This window comes from Anguilla rostrata, chromosome 1 (assembly GCF_018555375.3).
Source record: "Anguilla rostrata isolate EN2019 chromosome 1, ASM1855537v3, whole genome shotgun sequence".
Lineage (NCBI taxonomy): Eukaryota > Metazoa > Chordata > Actinopteri > Anguilliformes > Anguillidae > Anguilla > Anguilla rostrata.
The window spans coordinates 20,719,681-20,742,462 of record NC_057933.1 but is presented as its reverse complement, the minus strand read 5'-3'; the positions used below and the strand labels follow the sequence as shown (position 1 = coordinate 20,742,462).

Genomic DNA, 22,782 nt, shown 5'->3' with positions numbered 1-22,782 from the left:
TAATGCCAAGTAGACATTCAGCAATAAGACAATGACAAGTGTTGTGATTGGCTTGTAAAATGGACACTGTAAAGTACCCAGAAGCTTAAGTGTCCCACAATCTATGGTCCCACTCAAACTGATGTCCAATTCAATCTGAAGTCACCCTACTTATGCGAAATGCGAATTTCTAATGTGCACCACTACATTTCCAGAATTACCACCACAACGCGGAAGCACTGCACCAGTACGTTTGCGCAAATTCAGGGGCTTGAGCCAATGAATGTAAGGGGTGGACTGTAAATGAGGGTGTTGTCTTCAACACAACTCCCTGATTGGACTGATACGTCATCCAAACAAGGACCTATACGCCTCCTTTCAACTTCACCAGTACACAAATAGAAAGCGCTAGAACGGCACCGGCGTTCCGGCAGTGGTTACAAAATTTAAGGCAAGTCAGGAAAGCTGTTCATTTAACGTGACTTACCTAATTAAATCGAAGGGGTTCGTTATAGACAGACAGTTGTATTCAAAAGGATTCGCCATAACGTATTCGTCGATCGTAGACTTTAACATCACAGATTGAGTTCAAACCATATAACTACCACCAACACTGACGAAATTTTTAACAAGACCGCTAACTGTGAAGTACAAGAGCTAAAATTGGCAACGCAACACAAAGCCCTGCTGCATCAAGCTATCTCGACTGGTCGTGATTGGTCGGGGGTCGTACGTAAATTAAAAAAATATCACGTTGGGAATGGCATTGGACTTTCTTGCAGGATGTCTTGGAGGTGAGTAAAAAAACAAGATAGAGTAGACAGGCACAAGAATTGTGTACAGCCGAATCTACAGATCATTAACCAGTATTAGCTAGGTGGCTTACAAGGCAGAGTTATGTCCAGGTGTCTCTGCTCTAAAAAACGCAATATTTATTATAATCAGTTAGGCCTATAGCTAACCTGAAGCGATGAACTGAAGTCGCTGCAGATCACAAAAGAGTTGCATTTAACATATATGTGGCATTATAGGGCAAAATATAGGCTATAGCCAACTTTTCAGCCAGTTAGCTATTCAGGCTTGCTATCTCAACTGTTGCATGCGATGCAACTTAATCACACACCTCATTTACACGTGGATTTGTAGGATCGGTGCTCTGCAAACCAGAGGTATTTGACAGATCGCTACACACATGCAAACTCGCATTGTTCATGCTTTAAGGTTTAAATGAACATTCCTACGCTAATGTAACAATCGCTGCTAAGTGATAGCAGTGGAGTTCTAGAACACTAGCTATTATGGGGGAAAAAAACATTTTAAAAGACCTATATGGGTTAAGTTACAGAATTAATTTTGCAGAATGAACGCCATTTACTTGGCAATTACTGTTCGTAACATTGTAAAATGACATGTGGTTCTAGCTATCAGACAAATTCAGTTGCCAAAAACTCTGACTAGCTACATTGATACGTGGCTGTCCGCAATGACCGGCCAAGCATATCAGACACTCCTGTAAGTTATACATGGCAGGGTAGAATTGCAGCCCGGAAAGGGGTAGTTCAGATGTGCTGAAACAAAAGCAAAGGCGTCAATGCACAAGGAAACTTTTCCAATGACCCATAATTAATGACACAATGTTTACATCCTGCTCCGTTTATTTGGATTATTTCCTATCATGTAAGAAGGTAAAGCACTACTTTGACACCATCCCGAAAGTGATGGTAATCTTAGCAGTAGATCAGCCTGGAAGTCATGAAAGGAGGATTAGAAGAACGTATGTAAGCAAATGTGCGCAACACGTTAATTCACTAAGAACGTTTTAAAGAACATGTTATGACTATAAATGACTATGTAAGGATCCTAGAAGTTAGGGTGTAGGCTGTGCCATTTGTTTCATTTGCAACTATATCAGTTATGTTCATCCTTGTTGACAATGCAATACATTAAAGAACTGGATGATCCGTTTGGCTATTTTGGAGTAAAATACTGCCTATTTAAATTAAAATTAGATATTGTACTTTGTAACCACAATGTGGTCTGTAGTTTTGCTTAAACAAACCATATGTCACATAATGTCACAGTGGAGGTACATTTTTGTTCTTTAAGGAACACATTTGCCAAATGTACCCCGAAAGTACAATAATGTTCTATTTGGGTAAGTACCTTTTACCAGCAAAATACCTTTTACAAGAAACACGGCTTATTCTAACTATATGAAGCATTTAGATACTTTTCATTAAAAGTGTACACACAGCTGCACTGATATGAAACATTAGTGTACTCAGGGGAACTGTATGTTGGCAGGGTGTCAATCCCATATCATATATACTATGTTAACTATAACATTAACTATATTTAGACATGTTTCTTTTATAATCTGTATGGCCCTCATTGTGAGTTTGGTACCAGATCAAGGGCGACCATGAGATCAAGTTCTAAATTGATTGGAAAAACCGAAACCTTTGCAGTAAAATTGTATGAAATATGTAAAAATTTGAATTTAATCATGGTCAGTTATTTAAAGTGTCCCCATCTCACTTTGCATGGCTCGATTGGAACCTTGCTCCTTTATTTCATTCCTTAGAAGTGCTGTGTAGCACAAGTTTCTCCTTGGACAGTGCCTGTAATACTTTTTAACAACTCCTGTGAGATTGCCAGCTTTGGGTGAGTCTCTTGGCCCAAAGTGTTAGTTAAACGGACTGAATTTGCCTACATGTCTTTAAGGGTTTCTTGGTATGCTTTCGATATGTAGGTTGCATTATCCGAGGTGAGTGCAGTCACATTGTGGAAATCCACCTGAAAGTCCATTAAACATTTATTGACGCCATCTGCAACTGAGCAGTAATGTACAATAGCAACTTGCACCATGTCAGCTAAGAATGCCTTCAGAACTGATGTAATTGATCTTCATTTCAAAACAAGTGAAGCATGTAAAACATGGATTACTTTTATCTGCCACTCAAAGCTCTCTTGTGTCCTGCTGACAAATGATTACCCATTTTTGTTGTACAACAGGAGCACATTGTAAATATGGATCTATTGTTGTTTTGTGCATGCAGGGATAAATTGTAAATTGTGCAGAACATGTGACATCTGTCTGTGCAGCGTTTATTAAATTTATTTATTACATTTTTATAAAAAAATAAAAAAATAAATTTTAAATAAATTTGGTGCCCAACATGGGGCTCGGTATATCCAAATCCCACCGCAGTTTGGAATGGCCAATCATCTGCAACCACAGCCGTGTACATACAGAGAGCCCACTGCCGAATCGGGAGAGTGTAAACATCCACGGTTCTCCTCTGAAACACATGGTGTTGTCACCTGCTCATTTACACACCACAGACTACAGCTAAGCTTGCACAGAGTGGAGTCAGAGAAGGACCTTTCCTATGCAGCTCTGATTGCAATCTGCAGATGCCCGATTCAAGTCTGCACATTCTCTAGTCAGCAAAAATGCAAGCGGTACACAGCCCCTCTCATTGCCCAGTCACATCGACAGGTGTTTCCTAAACAAACAAGGAAAGCATTTTATAATGTGTCAGAATTTCAGCTTGCTTCTTAATATGCGTATGGGTTGAACTGGAAAGTAAGGTTAAATTTTGTGGCAACTGTATAACTGTATATCAGTCTTACAGTTTTATCAAAACTGATCCAGATTTTCAGTCAAAGGAGCATATATAAGTAGTACCTTGCAGGGCACAACAGAAATTGAGGTTCTGAAATCAGGTGGTATAGAAATTCAATTCAACATGGGTGTTTTGTCTGTCAGCTACAGAGGTTTAAAACATTTCTGTGAAAACATTTTATTTAGAGGGTAGAAGTTGATGCTGGATGGAAATTATTTCATTAGAAAAGAATGTTCTGATAAATTTATTGCTGTGTGTATTGTGCTGAAATTTTGAAAAGGACTGAACAATACAAATATAGCATAATATATATTGTACTGTATATATCATACAAATATAATGTAATATATACCCTTTATGAGTGCAGTTTTATTCTGCTGCATTTCTGTTTATTTGCACAAACTAGTATCCTTTTATTTGTTCAATTGATTTGCACTAGTTCTGTTTTGAAAGCTGCAGTAACCTTGATGAGTTTCTATTTTGTCTTTGTGTGATTCTCTCACAGAAACACTGCCGCATATGGTGCAGAATGAGGTGTTGATTGCATATGCTTCACCATGTAGTGTTTTTTATTTGGCTAGTGCCAAATGAGTCTGCTTGTATACTTTCGCTTCCCCCTATCCGGAGTTTGAGGAATGTACTCCTTTTTAAACAACATTGCTTCCCTACCCCTAAATAACTATTTTTGTCTCGTACTATGCAAGTAGTCATTTGACCTTAAGAGAGAACTTGGGAGACTTGTTTATTATGTGACTCGTTTATTGCACAAAAGACTGTGAAACCTGTACAATGCAATTGCATTCCTCTGTGCCTCCTCCATGTGCCAAACAAGTCCTGACTGCAGAGCACTTCTCTGCCAAGTTTCCATGGTGAATGGAGCTTCTGTAAATGTGGTCATTCTTGACCTCATTTGCCAGCATCAAGGACACAGAATTGGTTCAGTGAGCAGCTGGCTGCTGTACTGCAGTACGGCAGTGATACAGCTTATTTCCTTGACTGGGGAAGGGTCTGGTCTGTGATTGGCTTGATTGAGCAAGCCCCTCTGATTATTTTGAGTTCACATGGGATTATCTGTGTGGTAATTGGCCCAACAGCAACCGTAATCCCTTGGATACAAAATTAACACTGTTTTAGTCCAATGGCATTACATGCAAAAGTAAATATTGAAAATATTTTACATACATGTTGGGAAAGTTTAATGCAGTGGGGCTTCGCCCTGGGTGTGTAATCTTGATCACAGTGCCACCATGTGAGTTTGTGCTGATTGATGTCTGAGGAAAAAGATAGACAAGACATTTTATCAAGTATTTATGTCCTCATTTTAAAAGCTTTTGAGCAGTTTTCTCTGGGATGAGAAGCGCCCCTCCAGCAGCTGACACCCACAGACGTTTTTGCGTATATATTGCATGTGACATGCTAATGAAGTGCTGGAATAGTTTAAATGAAAGGCAAATATTAAGTATGCAATAATAATGTTTTGTGGTTGGGTAAGGGTATTGCACTGTATGCTGTATTCTTGATCTACAATTGTCAGTTCTATTGAACTGTCCGGGATGAGTTGCAGGTGTTTGATTACAGCTGCTTTCCATACTAACAAAGTGGAATCTAATGGTTATCCTCTTGTTTTGTTTCAGGTGCTGCTGGTGTCATAGTAGGACACCCCTTTGATACTGTCAAGGTGGGTTTTACTCCAAAGTTGAATGCCTGTTGAATGTGTGTCTGCATGCAGATGCGTGGCATGAACATCAACTTCCACGACTATTTTCTTCACTTTACATTTAGTTCACTGGTTTACTGTGCGCATTGACCCAAGGTTGCTGCTAATCATGGTGGCTAAGCAGTGTCTACCTTATGACTTTCAACCGGTGCCTTATTTTGTAACAGGAAGGATGCCAGCAAATTAGTAATCTTGGCTAAATTCAGGTTTTGGATAGTCAGCCACACATTGTAAAACATGTTAATTGTTGCCTGAAGAGGGGCAGCAAAAATATCCATTTAACAAAATGTATACTTGAACAAAGTTGATGACTGGTGAGAGACTAACGTCCAATGTTCAACAGCTGCTCAGTAAGTCACCAATGGATTCTCGGCAAGCTCAGCTTGCTTCTCCAGAGCCAGGCTTACATGTGATTAACGGTCTTTGGGCATAACCTTTCCTCTCAGACCTCCGCTTCCCAAAAATAACTTTCCAACTAACTTTTTGGCCTATGTTATGTTGGGATGTGTGTTCAAAGCTTACCATAGAAAGACACTGGTGCATTTGTGGAAAGATACTACTGCATCTTCTCAATTTTTCTAGAGTTTTAGGTGGCCTGTAATTTCTAAGGCTACTATTTTAACAAGATTAACAAATTCTTTTTTTTTTCAACTTACACATTTGGTTACTATGGATTTCAATAAGGTCTTCCACAGGCAAGCCTTGTGGGACAGATGAGCAAAAGAACCAGTTAAAATAGGCTCACTGCAAGTTTCCCATTTCTTTTATATTCTCATTATTGTAAAAGGTTAGGAACTTTTTGCTGTCTTTTTAGGTCATTTATTGGAATGAAGTAGCTGACGCTTTCATAGGGATTCAAAATGACTGTTTTTTCACTCTCGACCTGTTGGTGCAATGTAGTTTTTATTTTATTTTGAGTACAGGCTTGCCTTGTTATCTGTAACTACTTGTATCCGTGAGCCAGGGGCTGCCTTTAACAGCAGGGGTGTTACTTTGTTGTAGATGAGGGATATACAACCACTGCATGGAAGTGTAACCTTGTAAGTACAGTCAAGGTCAGCCCTTCTGTGTCCTAGTCTTTGTTTTGTGACCAGACCCAAAAAAAGAAAGAAAATGAAATTCAAGCATGAACAATTAAGTAATATTTTTATTGTTCAATTTTTGAAGTAACAAAGACCACTTCAAGCACTTGATTCTAAACAGTTTTTGATTTAGAAATGTGTGTTTCCTGCCCTTTCCCACTGCATGGAAGAGTAGCATCTCTTGTCATTGAGATGTCCAAAGTGTTAAATGTGGAGGAACAAGTCAGACTCCTTGTTCTGTACTGAAACTGAGGCTTTTCTTTTTCAGGTTAGACTCCAGGTCCAGTCTGTCAACAAGCCCCTCTATCGTGGGACGTTTCACTGCTTTCAGTCCATTGTACGGCAGGAATCTGTAAGTAACTCTTTTAAAATGTAAAACTAGCCCATTTCAATTTGCTTTCTACCTCTGGGGTGTGGAGTCTGTGAACATCAGCTTGTCACCTAAGGAGAGGGACTTGCATGATACTCGCACGATGCATGTTATATTAAGGCCTTTTGAAATCCTTTGATGGACTCGGCACCCGATGCATTCTTTTCAGCTACAATGACTTGTATTGCCATGGCACACATTGGCAGAAATCTTGTACAGTACCATAAGGCATACATGCCTCCTTCACTCCCAGATGTCAGCAGAAGGCTGAGCTGAGTATAGCAGGCTTTGAATAGCTAAAGGGGGTTGGGTTGACATATCATTAGCCAGGGTCAAAAGGGACACCATACACTCTTGCAGCTAAAGAAGAAGCTCTGGTGAAGAAGCCAGTCTTGTGAAGAAATGATGGGGGTGCTCCGTTACACAGCATATCCATTCTACCGTGCCTGGGCTTTTGTGCTTTTGACTGCTTAACTAACAGTCCTGGATTGGTTTTTGTCATTGTTTTACTTCTGTTTTCTCTTCTGAGTTGACCAGAATTGGGCTTCCTAATTAACTGTGTCCATCATCATGCTCTGTTAATTTGACACATTATGGTTGTTGATTAGTTCTGTGAAGCAAAAAAAGAAAAAAAAAGTATAGGTTTTTCATAAAGTATTTTTTTACTCTAGGAGTATTATATATTATTTTGATCTGCAAAAACGATAAGTACGATAAGTCAGTACCTATGAGATTTGTATAACCTCTACTACACACACATTTATATTTCAAAGAGAAAATTTGAATGGGATTTTATTATTAAGCATGTACTGTACCTGAACCTGTGAACTGATCGGTTACGTGTTGTACCTGATTCCATTTAATAAGGTAAAACAATGGTTGCAGTCACTGGAATATAAAAACGTTCACTGTAATATAAAATATAGACACTTTTAACATATGCATTTTTGTGTGCATCTAACTTTATCTGAATAAATGAGTGTAATTAGTTATCCACGTAATGACTCATTGGCTCATGAACTTTATGGCCTAAAAGAATGTACAGTATGTTTGTGAAAGATGGCATGTTGAAATATACAAAGAGACCATGTGTGATTTCTAAATGCACAATGAGCTACATCCTCTTTTGACTTCAACCACAGATGCCTGTTAAACGATTCATGAACTAAATTCACTCTACTGCAAACCTTCTGCAGTTTACTGTATTATCTATAATATAATATATACTATCTATCATGTGAATCATGTTTTACAAGAAATTTAGAATACTTAATGACAAAGATATAAGATTTACGTTCCCTACGAACATGATGATTAGTTATAGATTGGCTTTATTGTCTGTCCTCAAGTGGGAACAGGGCACATCCAGAATCACTTTTAAAAGGCTCTGTAACTTGACTCGTTCAGCCAGGTTTGCCCTTGCCTGTCTCAGGTTTAGGCAGCCTGTCTAGGCACTTTCTCACACCGAGACCAAATATGCTAAAATATTAAGGGGGCGTGGAGGGGCAGGCAAATGGGTTCACCACACCCTTACCAAAAATGTTGTTGCCCTTTAAAATTTCAGAGCCTTGTTTTTTTTTCTTCCCTTTAAAATTCATCAGCCACTGCTTTAGAACCTTAAGGTTGTTATTGTATTCAGCCATTTCTGTCCCTTTTGAAAGCATTACTGACTCAGAAAGATAATTGCAGTTGCTCGCCAGAAGGCCCAACAGTCAGCACCTTTTAACACCATTGCTTCTCTCTCCATTTAATTTTCTCTCTCTTATGTAACTTGTGATATATGCAAAACTATTTTTATGGTGATATGCATAATCCGCCCCTACGTCTCCAAGGAGGATGTCAGTGCATTAATGCAACGTAGAGCTCCCCATTGACATTTAAGCATGGACTAAATTTCCTGCGTCAGCTTCTGATCTCTGTCTTCAAAAGTTCCGTCCACTCAACTTTTCCATTTAAGAACAGATCTTCAGTTAACTGCGTAACTAGGGCAGCTAAAGCAACCGGTGGTCTGGTGCTGGTGTGTGGTAAAATACACCGCAGCTCTGCAGCGGCGAAGCTCCCACAGGAAGTTCTGCGCAAAGAGCGAATGTCATTGCAGGCACAGAGCACAGCAAGCCCCAGTTCATTCTGATAAAAGTGTAACCCTTCAGGGAGGGAGTGCATTGTTGGTCATTGTCCAAACAGCAAGCGAGTATAGCCGGTTGTATATTGGCGGAGGGGGAGTGGTGGGAGGAGGCAAGGCAAATTACCTCGGTTTCAGTTTTCATGTTAACATCCTGCTAATCTCATCTTCTAAATATCATTGGTCAACAAAAATGTATACAATGCATTATCTGTGCATTTCTGAATATGGTATTCAGGTTTGTGTACACCTCTAGTACACAGTTTTAAATGGTAATAAATATCAAATTACCATGAAGGAAAAAAATATGAACATCTGTAGGACACCTATATCTTTTTGCTGGGAAGCTAACTATCTAAACGAAATAAACACTTGTGTGATTAGTAAATCTGCTGTCATTGCAGAGGCATAGAGTTAGGCAATAGTGAATCGTTTAAATATTTTACAGTGTTTCTATTAGGAAGCAGATTCCACATTTTACTTTTTGTATTTTTGTTTTACGTGGTTTGCATTGCCCATGCAGTCAAACCTGCATTATGGTTTCTACTGCATCATTTGTTTTCTGTAAAAGGGAATATGTCTACGGTGTTTTGGTAAAGAAATTCCATGGCACCACAAGTACTTGGTCTGAAAACTCTGTTTAATGAGGATGAGATTAATTTTAATAGCTGTCTAAAGGATGCAGGAGACACTTTTTAAAAGACACCTTTGAGTGGATAATTGCTGGTAGGGCAAATAAAATATAGAATGGCAAATGCAGCATGTCAATGTATTGTGACACCCCCACCTAAGTTCACTGTGTAAGGTTACAGAAGACCCACAGTCATAAGTCTTGATCCCTCCCCAGCAGACTGTAAGACCCATGACTTCCTCTCAATGCTATAATTAGAAATAGAAATTGTTTTTGGTAAATGTTTTTTCTCAACGATCCCCTATTGCATGTTTGCAGCTTTTGGGACTGTACAAGGGCATTGGCTCCCCCATGATGGGTCTGACTTTCATCAACGCCATAGTCTTCGGTGTCCAGGGCAACGCCATGCGGCGGCTGGGCAAGGACACGCCCCTGAACCAGTTCCTGGCGGGTGCGGCGGCGGGTGCCATCCAGTGCGTCATCTGCTGCCCCATGGAGCTGGCCAAGACGCGCATGCAGATGCAGGGCACAGGCGAGAAGAAGTCCACGAGGAAGCTCTACAAGAACTCCCTGGACTGCCTGGTGCGCATCTACAACAAAGAGGGCTTCAAGGGCATCAACCGGGGCATGGTCTCCACCTTGGTGCGCGAGACGCCCGGCTTCGGCGTCTACTTCATGACCTACGACGTGCTGACGCGCTCGCTCGGGTGCGAGCCCGAAGACTCCTACATGATCCCCAAGCTGCTCTTCGCCGGCGGCATGGCCGGCATCGCTTCCTGGATCTCCACCTACCCCATGGACGTCATCAAGTCCCGCCTCCAGGCCGACGGGGTGGGCGGGGTCAACCAGTACAGCGGCATCACAGACTGCGTACGGCAGAGCTGGAAGCAAGAGGGCTGGCGGTTGTTAACCCGCGGCCTGACCTCCACCCTGCTGCGGGCCTTCCCTGTCAATGCCACCACCTTCGCCTCCGTGACTCTGTTCCTCATGTACATGCGGGGGAATGAGGAGCCGATGGATTGTGAGCCTACCCCTCACGCCCTGCAGCCACAAAGCCAGACCTCCAGTTTGTGACTTTAGATCTAGCTCCTCCTGCTGGGAGGAGGGCCTCAGTACAGCAGCTGATAACTTCCAGCCCAATAGCATATATTTTTATATGATATATGTGTAAATAACATATCCTGACTTCTTTTTATGTAATGTCTTGTATAAAGAAACTTTTTTAACTGACCTTTTTTTCCCTACTTTGCCTTATCTGGTAGATTTCCTCAGAGAAATGGAAAAGCATCCCTACAAATCTGAAAAATGGAAGCACAGTGGTAGCAGAAGTCAGGACTCAGATTGAGTCATCTTACCCTCGTGGCTTACTTCAAGTTTAGAGCAGTTGTCCAGGAGATGCTCAAGTACTGTGTCCTTCTCTGCATGTCTCCATTGCACTGATATTACTTGACAGTCCACATCGTTGGCTATAGCAGCAAAGTGTATAGTATGTAAACTTGTTGAGCGGTGTGTGGTGCCTGGTACACACTACACGATTTTTGAAAAATTACAGAAAATTAAGGTGACATAAGTGACGTCTGACCAGCAGCGGAATCCGGTGCGCAGTCATTTTGAAGTGGGGAATTTTGCACTGTGTCAGTACCACAGAGGCATCAGGCATACAGTGCTGTCCACTAGTCAGTACCCAGAGGCATGAAGCCAGAGGCATACAGTGATGCCCACTAGTCTCTAACACTGCCCAATAAGGTTATGCATAAGTGTAGCAATAGTGAATATATACACTGGTAAGCGAGAATACACAAAAGAAAAAACGCAACCATCCTCCCTGCTCCATTTCCCATTTGGATAGAACATAAACTCAAAGCATTCCACTATATAATTTAGAGTCCCTTAGTTTAAGTATCTCTTGTGGTGTGGCACACTTGCTTTGATTTAACATATTGATCTACATATGAAGATATGTAAATGTAGATGTTGATAGAAATGTTGATGTTTGTCAGAATAGAAAAAGAAATATAAACATGATAAAGTATTTGCTTTTTAAAAATGGAACCCAATCAAGCCTCAGCTATTACTAAGCATGATATGTAAAGCCAACTGGCTCTATAAAGCAGTTTGTCATTGAAGAAACACTTGCACTATTCAGTATTTATATATACACAAGTCGCTGTTATTCATTGAAAGTTTGTAATTTATTTGGCATAAGACTTTAACACGGTTCAACATCCACAAGCAGTTCAAAAGGTTGTCCAAAAGGTTTAAGTTTTAAACCACAGCATGATTTAAACATGCACGTGCAGGGGTAATAAAAGTAGCTAATTCTGGGCCAAAGTCATGCAGTGTGTACCAGGGTTAAGGGATGTTGTTAATGACTGCAATGTGCGTTTCATTCCTCTGTATGGATTTCAGTGCTTTTCACAATGCAGTTGAACTGATCTCTAAAGCTTCTCTGATAAAAGCCTCACTTATAGTTTTTGTCTGAGCTCACAAGTCTGAGCTCCCCTGTGTCTTCCGTGTTTTCTTTGGAGTTACTGAGCTGCATAGGTACAGTGATAGTCATTAGAGGCGAGAGTATTTTTCTTGCGAAACCTGCTAGAAATATTTTTCTGTGGGGATTGACATTCCAAAGTAGGGTGTGTCCTTGGAAGTTGACTACTGCTCTTAAGGGCTCCTCAAAGTCTTGCACTCTTCTCACCTGTCCATTTTTGTGGTGAATACTGTACTTTTGACCTGAGCAGCTGATTTAAAATTGACCATGTGTTTGTTCTCCAGTGAAACTGTTTTTTTTTTGTGAGGAGCATGAGAGTGTTGGTAAAAAACACTGAATAGGTCATCTGTTTTTTTTTTTAATGTTACAAAGGTATATTTAGAATGAGGGTGATGCATGTGTAATGCTTCTAGAAACCACTATTTATGATGATATTGAATGTTTGAATTGTTTGCATACTGTGAACTAACAGTAACTGATTTTATGATTTTATGTATTGCACATGCTGCCCAAGAGCTTTTTTTTCTTTTTAAATAACTGCACGGATAGAAAGGCATTGGGTGTGTGTGTGTGTGCGTGTGTGTGTGTGTTGTTTACCACTAAAAAAACTGCATCTGTCATCCCTGGCTGACTTATTGGAGGTTCCTTTTAGCCAATTTGCACATAATTTATCTGACCACTGTCTGAAGTTCTGACTATCAAGCCATTAATCACTACTTTAACATACTTATGTTCAGCAGAACTGCTCCTTCAAGAAAAGCGTAGAAGTGGATCAGCTTGTGTGTGCTTTGTTGTAAAAAAGCCACATTGTTTTTTCTTTTCGTTATTAGTAAGGAAACCCAAGAGTGTGTCTCTGAGGTGTTTTTTGATACTGGTAGGGGCAGTAATTGTTTGAACCAAATTTGTTACATTTTGTTAGGGCTGAAATAGTTTTAAAGGGCACAGTAGTTTCTTGTATAAGTGGGAAATGCTTTATTTTGTAAGATTAAGAGGGTATGGATCGGTCCATCTACATTATTAATGTTAGTACTGGGACACTTTTTCCGATACCAAAGCAGTGTGTAACAATGTATGGGTGAAAGGTGAATAAAGTGGTTCCCAACTGATGTTTTTGATGTTGTCTTGATGTCTAAAATCTAACTGCTACAGTGAGAGGCTTCATATTTTTCAATTCATTTTTAAAAATCTTTTTAGATTAATTACCTTAATTTAGCAGATGCTCTTCTCTAGTTAGAATGAGACAGAACCTAAATGTATCCATCAGAGTGAACAGGAGTGCCAGACATTGCTAATAACTAAATTATGACTTGTACCAGCCTAGAACCATAATGACATAATACATAATATACCTTCCACGTGGTGGAAGTTATTCCACAAGTTATTGTTCGGATGAGGCGCTCTCTGTACAGATACTGATGCACCTCACAACTGAAAACGCTATAATTACCAACTAAGAAATAACAAAGTACTAATAATGTAACACAAAGCATACTATATCCATAGTAGTTATAGCGACAAACTCAACATTACACTGGTATTAAGAAATTACGTTTAGTGTAATATAGACCAAGACTTCACACCTTATGAATTGCATTCTTCCACAATAAAGTAATTCTGTACATGAAACATTGCATTGGACCATTTTAATTTAATTTCAATCAATTAAATGATTTTGTACTCTCTATACTCCTTCACAAATATTAACAATTTTTCCACAAGGGGTCATTATTGCGCTTCAAACCATATTTCAGAGGGTCTGAATTTTGCAGTATTTTTAATGTGCATTTGAGATGTTAATCTTTTTTCCATTAAAAAATGGCTATTTTGCATTCATGATTTCTAATTTCTACTTAATGCACGCTGCATCCATATTTGATAGACAAATAAAGTATGAATTTTAAGTAACGTGTTGTGTGGTCTGTGTTTATAGTTCACCAAGCATCTGATATCCGGAGACATCATCAACTTTTATTACAATAATCTAATTTTTTTCTCATCAAATAGCCAAGAGCACCTAGAGCCTGATGTCTACATCGTCCTATTGAGGTCCTGGGAATCAGAATCAGAATCTGCAAGCTGCTGGTTCCCACATGGTCTCCTATCTTTTCTAACCCAATCCTCCTCATTCCATCATGGTGGAACAGTGACTGTGAGCACTGCTCACCCATGTGACAGAGCTAGTCCAAGCATCACACACTCAGCAGTTCTGACCTCTAATATTCGCATAAGTGATAGCAGCCACTGCCTTGAAGAAATTATAAATCTGCAGTGACTTAGTGGCAGACCCATTATAATCAACAGTCATGGGCTGTCACTGTGCCCTTTCAGCACATTAAATACAACATTTTGGGCAGCGCGGTGGTTCAGTGGCTAGCACGGTCACCTCACAGCAAGGTTCAAGTGCTAGCTGGGGCCATTCTGTGTGGAGCTTGCTTGCTGTTGCCTGTGTCTGCGTGGCTTTCCTCCGGCTACTCCGGTTTCCTCCCACAATCCAAAGATACGCATGTCAGGGTGGGAGGGCGTTAACATGGTGTTGCTGTTAGAGCATGCATGCTCAGTCAACCTACCCTGAACAAACAATGGTTAATAAAATAGAACTACTTTAAACTGACAACTGTAATAAATTATGTGTACGTACATGTATACGTACATACAAATGCTCATGATTTAATAAAGATGATTAAATGAAATGCAATGTTATGAAGCACACAAAAATACATTTAACTGTAGCCTTAAAATGTACTATGTATGTATGGGTAAGAAGTTGTGAATTGTGCAGCCACAGGTCATACACTCTGAACCTCAGGCAAGGTTTTTAAATGAGACAAACAGTTGATAAAAATAAAGTGCTTTTTATTCAGTTTGTTCATATCACAAAATACTGATATTAACCCCTTTCCAAAAAAAAAACTTGTTACATAATTTTGTACAACTTTGTTTAAAAAAAGAATACCTTAAATAATCTTTTAAGGTACAAGTATGCTCAGTGTCTTTCACATAAATGGTATTATTTTTTTCTTTAAACAGCAAAATTAAGGGTGCAATTTGCCTGGGGTAATACATCGACTTTGTACTGTGTTCATTCTTTTTAAAGTGCAGAGCATTTTCTGTATGGAATCAGAAAAAAGAGGTGGAGGTCATGGGTCGAGGGTCAAAGGTCAGTGGTTGAGTTTCCTGGTAGCAGTCATGGAGTTGTTTCAGGCAGCATATTGGTATTGCAGATGTGGCGAAGGAAGTGGAAGATCTCCTCGGCCCGTGAGCGACTCACAGAGGCTCCACTCATCAGGGTCTCTATTGAACTGCGGGGGGGGGGGGTGATAGACAGCTCATTATACAAAATCAGTTATATATCTGTAGTCTCTCACACTCTGTAATATATACACCTGTCCATCACAGCAAGGTATATGTAGAGCACACATTCAGCAGTGTATGGGTTCAAACACATTGCTGTAGCCTGAGGTCAGCCATATTACCTGCACAGCACCATGGGAAATCAAGTGCTATTAACAGTGTTATTTGCTTTGGATAATGAGTCCCGGGCACACCAGTGATGTACAGTTTATTCCTGGCCTTGCTTTGATGTAGGCCAAATTAAAGCACAACTTTTAATAACTTTGAATAATAACCTCACTCCAGCATCACTGGCCTGATTGCAGCCCGGTCACTGAAATGACTCCCCTCTGTAACTCAGGGAGTTTTGCATCTCAGAATCTCAGGGCCTTGAGTGTATTTAGACTGTGGGTTATTGACCCTCATTAATGAAGGGATTTAACCCTCTGAAGAGTAGGTTGCTTGGAACGCTTTTTGAAATGTCTATGTTCTAGAACTCCAATGCTTTCAGCCACCAGTAGTGATTGTTACATCAGCATTAGAATGTTCAGTTGAGGACATTCTAATTTCATAGTATTTGTAACCTTACACCTTAACTCCTTGAAGAGTAGGTTGCTTGGAAAGATTTTTCAAAATTCTAAGTCAGTGTTCTAGAACTACAGTGCTTTCAGTCACCAGTAGTGATTGTTACATCAGCATTAGAATGTTCAGGTAAGAACATCTCTAACCACATATTTGTGATCTTACTTGCTAAAGGGATTTAAATGGCAGAAGAGTATCAGACAGCGCCCCCTGCAGGAGTGGGAGAGACCTGTGGAAAGAGAGCGGCGCTCATCCTCACCTGCTGACCAGGTGCGCCACCGAGCGGAAGCCGTGGCACATGTGGAGGGCGGTGACGTAGCTGACGCAGGGCAGGGCGAGGTAGAAGTTCAGGGCCTGCCGCCGGTGACCTTCGACCTCAGCGGGCACGGCGATGGCATGGCCCTTCCTCTGCTCCGACCGGGCCAGGTCGGCCACGAGGGCGGCCGTCTCCTGGGGCCCGCCGCTGAAGAGGAGCCGCACCCCAGCCCGGATGAGCGCCGACAGCGACACGTCCCCTGGGGATTTAAGGACGGGACATGGAGGAACAGGAGACGGAACACAGTTCATACAGAATGCACACACCCTTCATACACACGCTTACGTCACACAGTACTCATATTTCAACAGATCCCCAGAGTGCACTAACTTGAAAGGTGTGGACACTAATGGGAACGAGCATCACTTTAAATGGTATATTCCTAAATAGTCCTTCATATTGTTAGATAATTACATACTCAAGATCCCGCCTCGGATCTCAGGGGTCCCTGACCCAAGCACATCTCCCGGACAGAGTTGGTACACCACTGTGCCTCTACATTTCATTCAAAATGTTTCTAAGCAACTGTACACTTTAACGCAAAGGCACACAGACCATTTTGGTTTGGTAATTAGTCATACATTCAGAACATTCTAAATTGTCTGTTCAAACTGCTTCATCTAACTTTTCAAAACGTAAATGCTGCACGGTGCAGCAGCAAGAGAGGCAGGAGGCCCTTTACATTTGCATAAATATGCAATCGTACTTTTGTAGCAGTGCAGTAATGCATTCAGAACAGAGTGACTGAGGGCCAACCATAAACTAACCCTGCGAACCGCTCACCTGCTCTTGCGTGCTGCTTCTCCAGAATGAGACAGACCCTGTCATAGAGGCCCAGGAGGCGGAGCACCCTGGCCCTCAGGGCCTCGCGGTTCTGGCCGCCGCCCTCCTCCGCCTCGGCCTGCGTCAGCCTCTCCACGGCCATGCGGCCGCTGACCACGAAGCGGGTGACGCCCAGCGGGCACAGCTGCACGGCCACGCCCGTCTGCGCGCGCAGGCAGGACACCACCTCCGGCCCGGCCGCAGAGAGGCCGCTGTCCACCAGCACGCGCAGCGGGTGGGGATCAACCGGGGACACGCCCTCCATGGCGTGCTGCTCCGCCCCGTTCTGAGTCTGATTAGGATAACGGGTGTTGTCATCGGGCTGCAAAGAGGTAAAAGGGTGGAACATTGAGGTGAAACACACTGAGGATAGTAGTGTGGAGTTGTGAGTGGAATAAAGCGGAGTTAGCACTTGAATAAAGCACTGGAATAATAAGAGTGAAGTACTGAGGAGTTGTGTGACTGGAATAATAGAATGGAGTTGTGAGGAGTTGTGTTACTGGAATAATAGAGTGAAGTAGCGAGCTTCAGTAAATACCCAGCTGTATAATAGGTAGATGTCTGTAGATAAACACATTCAGTAAACTCAGACAGCAGATTTAGAGACACAATGAAGGTCATACTGTGCTGTGTACCTGTGGCTGTGTTGGCTGAGGCCGTGCGGAGACGGGCATCTGCAACTCCAGAGCTTCAGACACGGAGACCTGAGGACTGAGCCTCTGTCTGCACCTCTCCTCCAAGGACACCTCCTCTGGACCCCTGCGCCCCAAAGAGGCCCTCCCAAGGCTGGAGGGGGGCAGGCCCTGGGGGGATCTGAATGGGGCCGTCTGCGCTGGCCTGCAGGGGAGGGCGGGGTCTCCAGCATTCTCTTTCTTCCTCCTCTTAATCTCCTCTTCCTCACTAGAGTCGTCCACGGGAATGGTCCTGGGGCGTTTGGTCATCCTCCTGCAGACAAAGGACTCCTCCGGCTTTGATTCACCCGGACCTTCTTCCTCTTTGGTTTCCGACTCCACCTCGCCGCCATGCACCACAAAGCAATCCTCCTCGTACGTCTCATTCTGCTCCGGTACCTGAGGACGCCAGCACCAGAACTTTACATCGCACTGGAACCCCTACATTATACGAACTCTGAAAATCCTACATAAACAATTCACCCAAAAAAATAAACAAAACTATTTTCAGTATCAAATCCCCAGAGCATGATACATGTCATATCCTGCCCGATAAGATAGTGCTCCTAAAATAGAATTTACTCCTGATGATGTAGTTGGGCAGGAATTCTGCTCCTGTTCAATACAAAACAAGTATGCACAGCAGCATTCATGCTCTCTGCGGTTTGTAATTACTGGTGCGATTTCAAAAAATCACGTGGAGGTAATTATCTGCGTCAGTGTGTCAACATGTTATAGTTTTTTAAAATAACCTGAAAGACAAGTGCATGGAGCAATTCTTCTGTTACCCTTGTGTCAAGGTCCCACTGTTCATTGTAATGTCTGTTATGTCTATGAGATGCCAGTGATACTCTATGGAAATTCTACGACAAAGTCAAAATCAAAAATGCAGTTTGCTAACTACGACAGAATGGTAAAAAAGTTAAAATTAATGCTTATGAAATCCAGTCAAGCTATATTTGGCATATATTACTACCACAATAAACTTACATAACATGTGACTAATTTTTCCTTTAGCACAGCAAAATGGTATTTGAATGTAACCATTTTCCAAATAATAAATACAACTTCACCGTTAAGTGAAAAATAACTGAAAATAATTTGACGGTTGGGCTTTCGTTGAAGAAAATTTGCCCTTCATAAACATCGTACAGCTAACCGATAAAAACAGTATAAATAAAAGGTGTTTGTAAAGGCTCTCCACCATCTTGAATTCCTCTCCTCCATCAACTCAATTCCACCCCAGAAAAGCAAATGCATGCAACTTTAACGACCACAAGCCCTCTACAGGGTTCTAATGGTACTGCATTATTCTTCAATCACGATCCACTCTCCCACCCCACCCTTAGCAAATCTGTCCTGTGCCCACACCCATTTATTTGAGTCTTCCAGGACCCTAATCCTGTTACAGGGCCCTACTCCACATGGTGTGCTGTGTACCTGTGGCTGTGTTGGCTGAGGCCGTGTGGAGACGGGCATCTGCAACTCCAGAGCTTCAGACACGGAGACCTGAGGACTGAGCCCCTGTCTGCACCTCTCCTCCAAGGACACCTCCTCTGGACCCCTGCGCCCCAAAGAGGCCCTCCCTAGGCTGGAGGGGGGCTCGTCCTGGGGGGGTCTGAATGGGGCCGTCTGCGCTGGCCTGCGAGGGAGGGCGAAGTCTACAGAATTCCCTTTCTTCCTCCTCCCAATCTCCTCCTCCTCCTCGCTCGAGTCGTCCTGGCAGATGACGCGGGAGCGCTTGGCTTTTTTGGCGGGCTGGCGGCAGGGGTCTCCCTGTCCCTCCCTGGCCTGTCTCAGTCGGGCCCTGCGTCTGGTGGGGTACAGCCTCTTCCCCCCCAGGACGGACTCCTCCAGGATTACGGGCGCTTCCTCTTCGCTGCTTTCCAGCTCCTCCACCTCGCTGCCCTGCACCACGAAGCTGTCCTCCGCGTACGTCTCATCCTGTTCTGGCACCTGGGGACACGAGTCATTACACCCATGCGTCGACCATTCCCCTACACAGCACCAAAATATCAGCGGCCCTCCAGCATCAGACACTGCCGTACTGGAGTGAAGCCCGTCGAAGACCTCCCCTCACCTGAGAGAAAATGTCCACGTTGTCCCTGGCCTTATAGGCCATTCTGTACTTGCTGGAGAATGCAGGGCTTCTCACTGACTTCAGGTAAATTCCTCGCATCTCAGAATCTAGCAATGAGAGGTGCTTTTAGACACAGTGAACACCAGGGTGCTTAAAGGTTCTTCAGTCAAAAGAGGGTAGTGCAGAACACACAGAATGCAATGTCAGTAACCAGCAACTAAGAAAATGTACCTTTCTGTTGTCCTCAGGGTCAAAAATGAATATATCCTGAGTTTAAACCCACCCCCAAATTAATTTTTTTCAGCGTGAAATATAATGACTTTTCCGGGAGTGACTATTACAGCGAAAGAAAATCAATAATGATGTGTGTTTTGTATTAAAAACGAGTGGCGTAGACTGAAGAAATATAGTCTCTCTGGACGGTGAAGTAGGAAATCAGTTATTAACTGATTTATTAATGAGTGACAGGGTGTCCCTACATTAAAAATATTGCTTAGACCCTGTGGCCACGGAGTGCCAGCATAACAGGAGGGTTCAAAGCTAAAAATACAAGGCAACTTGGGGAAAAAAAGCAGTCTACTTTTCAGTCACCTGATGTGGGACATTAGGAATGACGCAGGTATTTCTTTTTTTTTTTTAACAACTTAAAAAAGATAGAGAAGCATTATTAATCAACTATATGTGGCACACGTGACCATCGCTAGACACACAGCTCCAGAGGGTTGGGAGGCGCACACACACACCGTTCAGGCCTTGAGACAGCTGCGTGTTATCCACCACAAAGCCCACCAAGGAGTGGTCTTGCTCTTCCTCGTCCTCTTCGTCAGAGGAGACGACCCCGCCTTCTTCAGAGAGCTCCGCCTCCTCATCCAGATACTCCTGTGCCCTTCTCCTCACGGCCTTCTGAGGAGAGAAGAGGAGGGATGACGCACAAAGGAAGGTGCCGCTCACCTCGAGAGCCACTGAAATATCTTCTGCACCTGCGTGAATGGAATTAAACTCCTAATTAATTCCTAATTAATTATGTCACCTTAGCTCGTCCCTGCGGGGCGGGGAGTTCACGGGGGCGGGACACTTTTGGGAGCCGTGCTGAAGTGTCCTGGAAGTCTTGGTCTGACATCGGTTCATTTTCGCTCTCCTCAGACTGTAAAACAGGTCGGACGCCATTCCTCAGCATCATCGAAACGGAACTGAATCTCAGATCTTTTTAAGCTCGCGATGCTGAGCCACACGAATCTTACTGTGATTAGTGCAGCTCTCCGCCTCCGAGTCACTTGCACAGGAGAGTCCACGTCACTCCATGTCTTGGGCTGAAAGAGAAACGCAGTAAATAGCACATATGCAGGAATGACCCGCCATGTAAACTGTCTGAAACAGACCAACGGATGAAGGGAGGTGGAGCTGTCGCTTCACGTAAGGGGAAAAACGATGGCCTCAATTTAAGTGACTAGGGCCTTTTTCCAGTACAATATGTAACATTCTGCACTGTCAACGAAATTTAACTGCAATGTCTGCAGTTACTGCCAAAACTTCTAACCAGAAAAACTTTCAAACATTACATTACAGGCATTTGGCAGACGCTCTTATCCAGAGCGACGTACAACAAAGTGTACAACCATAACCAGGAACAAGTATGACGAAAACCCTAGAGAGAAGATTAATATTGACTGAGGCAACACGGTTTAAGTACCCATCTCAAGGGTACATCAGCAGACCCCACCTGGAAATCAGAACCAACAAGCGCAAGAGTTGCAAGCACTGGTTCCCTGACCGCTATGCTACTCTGCTGCCCTTACGGTGTTGCCATGCCAACTCCCCATCCCTCCAAGGCTGTTTGGCAGCCTTAACAGAGTTGTAGAGGAAGCTATTTGAGCGCCCACACCTTCCTTTATGTGTCTGACAGAGACAGAGAGAGAGAGAGAGAGACAGTGCAGTCTGCATCATTCCTCCGTCTCCCCAACGTCCTCAATCTCTGTCACGTAACACCTTTAATGCGACTGACAGAAGAGGACGTAAGCTGGAGATGGTGTGTCCTTCAGTCGAGTATCAGTGCACCACAGCAGCAGAAAAAAGACATTCAAAATACTAAGATTACTAAAATACTAAACACAAAAATTCAAGATGGTTTACATGGATAATTCTGCCAAGGTGCACAGACCAGAAATCAAAGGCTGCTTGCAAGCTACAAAAAACCTGAAGAATAAGGATGTGTCATTTGTATGTATGTGGCTACATTATGATCAAACCTTTTTGCCACTTCTTTATAACTGCACTGAGTTCAAAGACACACGGTGCTCATTATTTCTGTAATCCATTTGTTACTGGGTAGTGCGGGAGGAGCTACTCTGAAGGGCTCACCGCTGGGGAAGTGAGAGGGTTGTTCTTCCTTCGTCCTCCTCTCCTTCGCACCGCCATCTCCTCCTCACTGTCACTGCAGCCAAGCCCTGTAGGAGCCATAACGCATATGTACACAGATAAATCCACACAAATGCACACATATATATACACAAATATATCCACACACACATGCATCCACATATATACACTATATATATATATACATACGTACCCACATATATACATGAATACAACCACATATACACACAAATACAACCACACACATGCACCCAAATATATACACAAATACAACCACACGTGCACCCACATACATACATACATAAATACAACCCCACGCACACATATATACATAAAAACAACCACACACCCACATGCATGCACAAACGCATACACAAGTGCATGTACGCGTACACGCACGAATGCCCACAGGCACACGTGCACAAAAAACGCACACGTGTCCATGCATGCACATACGCACAAATCAAAAACAAAGATTGAGAATGAGATTCTGTATTGCTATGCATGAGGCACCCACTTGGGTAAATAAATGTTTGTCTGTCAGAACCAAAGGGACTTAAAATGCATTCACCATTTAAGAGGGGAGG

At 42.6% G+C, this 22,782-nt stretch overlaps 2 protein-coding genes across 4 annotated transcripts in view; one reads left to right on the top strand and one right to left on the bottom strand.

Annotated features, from left to right (window-relative positions):
• Positions 1-356: 356 nt before the first annotated feature.
• Positions 357-13,124, top strand: LOC135251689 (mitochondrial basic amino acids transporter). The gene is made up of 4 exons (XM_064329360.1): positions 357-773; positions 5,243-5,286; positions 6,676-6,759; positions 9,849-13,124. The coding sequence occupies exons 1-4, from the start codon at positions 740-742 to the stop codon at positions 10,602-10,604; spliced, it is 918 nt and encodes a 305-aa protein (XP_064185430.1). The 5' UTR covers positions 357-739; the 3' UTR covers positions 10,605-13,124.
• A 1,730-nt stretch (positions 13,125-14,854) lies between these two features.
• The window catches only part of fancm (FA complementation group M), a 49,655-nt gene continuing 41,727 nt past the window's right edge, over positions 14,855-22,782 (bottom strand). Inside the window, exons 15-24 of one of the 3 annotated variants that reach the window (XM_064329315.1) lie at positions 22,178-22,263; positions 21,061-21,129; positions 20,850-20,963; positions 20,563-20,722; positions 19,820-19,926; positions 19,180-19,695; positions 17,704-18,138; positions 17,030-17,390; positions 16,190-16,445; positions 14,855-15,317 (exon numbers count right to left, since the gene is read on the bottom strand). In XM_064329315.1, coding sequence (XP_064185385.1) covers positions 15,203-15,317; positions 16,190-16,445; positions 17,030-17,390; positions 17,704-18,138; positions 19,180-19,695; positions 19,820-19,926; positions 20,563-20,722; positions 20,850-20,963; positions 21,061-21,129; positions 22,178-22,263 — 2,219 coding nt within the window. In that variant the 3' untranslated portion in view covers positions 14,855-15,202. The remainder of the gene's footprint in view (positions 15,318-16,189; positions 16,446-17,029; positions 17,391-17,703; positions 18,139-19,179; positions 19,696-19,819; positions 19,927-20,562; positions 20,723-20,849; positions 20,964-21,060; positions 21,130-22,177; positions 22,264-22,782) is intronic. The other 2 variants (XM_064329323.1, XM_064329330.1) reach the window with 2 other exon arrangements.